Raw genomic sequence first — 692 nt, 5'->3', positions numbered from 1 at the left:
ATTGAGTCCTTAATAAAAGATCCAAATTTGGGCTAAATTCACCCCAGCCCAAACCAAAGCCCCAAAATCCGTCCAAACCACCCCTGTTCCCAGCCCAAACCCGTATCCTAACCCGGTCCAACTCCCTTTGTAACAAAACGACGTCGTTTTGTTAAAATTAATCCTGGCCGTCGAGGATCTTTGATCCAACGGCTGGGAAGTGGGTTAATTTTAATATATTAATGTCCGAACACCTTCCCCCCTACCCCTCAATCATCTCTCAGATCCGTTTTTATCACCACCGTCTCCGCCGCCCTTCGCCCTAGCGCCGCCGGCCGGAAATCGCCGCCGCCGCCGGCGATGCTCCTTTTCCGTCCAAAAATGCACCATAGAACCATCTCACTCTCCTCTTTCAAACCCCAACACAATTTCCCTCAAATCCCGGCCAAACGTCTCGAATATTGAATCTAAACTCTCCGGCCAAAACCTCACCTTGTCCAAACACCCCCAAATCGATACCCCTTAACCACCAGACCTCCCTCGTCCTATATCTGTCCTTCTTCCCCTTCAAATATCGACCAAGCCCCTCAAATTTCGAATCTAAGAGTTCAATTTAAGTTCAGATGGAAACTCAAGCCTGCAAAGCCCTCTCCGGTTCCCGTGATTCTAATTTTGTCCCGTGCAAACATTTTTACCCGTTCTTGGACAAAAGA

General features: G+C 48.6%; 1 protein-coding gene across 1 annotated transcript in view; it reads right to left on the bottom strand.

Moving 5' to 3' along the window:
- LOC109236002 overlaps positions 249-692 on the bottom strand; it is a 12,050-nt gene continuing 11,606 nt past the window's right edge. The window contains exons 2-3 of the mRNA XM_019402240.1: positions 472-579; positions 249-388 (exon numbers count right to left, since the gene is read on the bottom strand). Coding sequence (XP_019257785.1) covers positions 249-388; positions 472-579 — 248 coding nt within the window. The remainder of the gene's footprint in view (positions 389-471; positions 580-692) is intronic.

Source organism: Nicotiana attenuata, chromosome 12 (assembly GCF_001879085.1).
Source record: "Nicotiana attenuata strain UT chromosome 12, NIATTr2, whole genome shotgun sequence".
Classification (NCBI taxonomy): domain Eukaryota; kingdom Viridiplantae; phylum Streptophyta; class Magnoliopsida; order Solanales; family Solanaceae; genus Nicotiana; species Nicotiana attenuata.
This window is presented reverse-complemented; position numbering and strand designations above follow the sequence as displayed.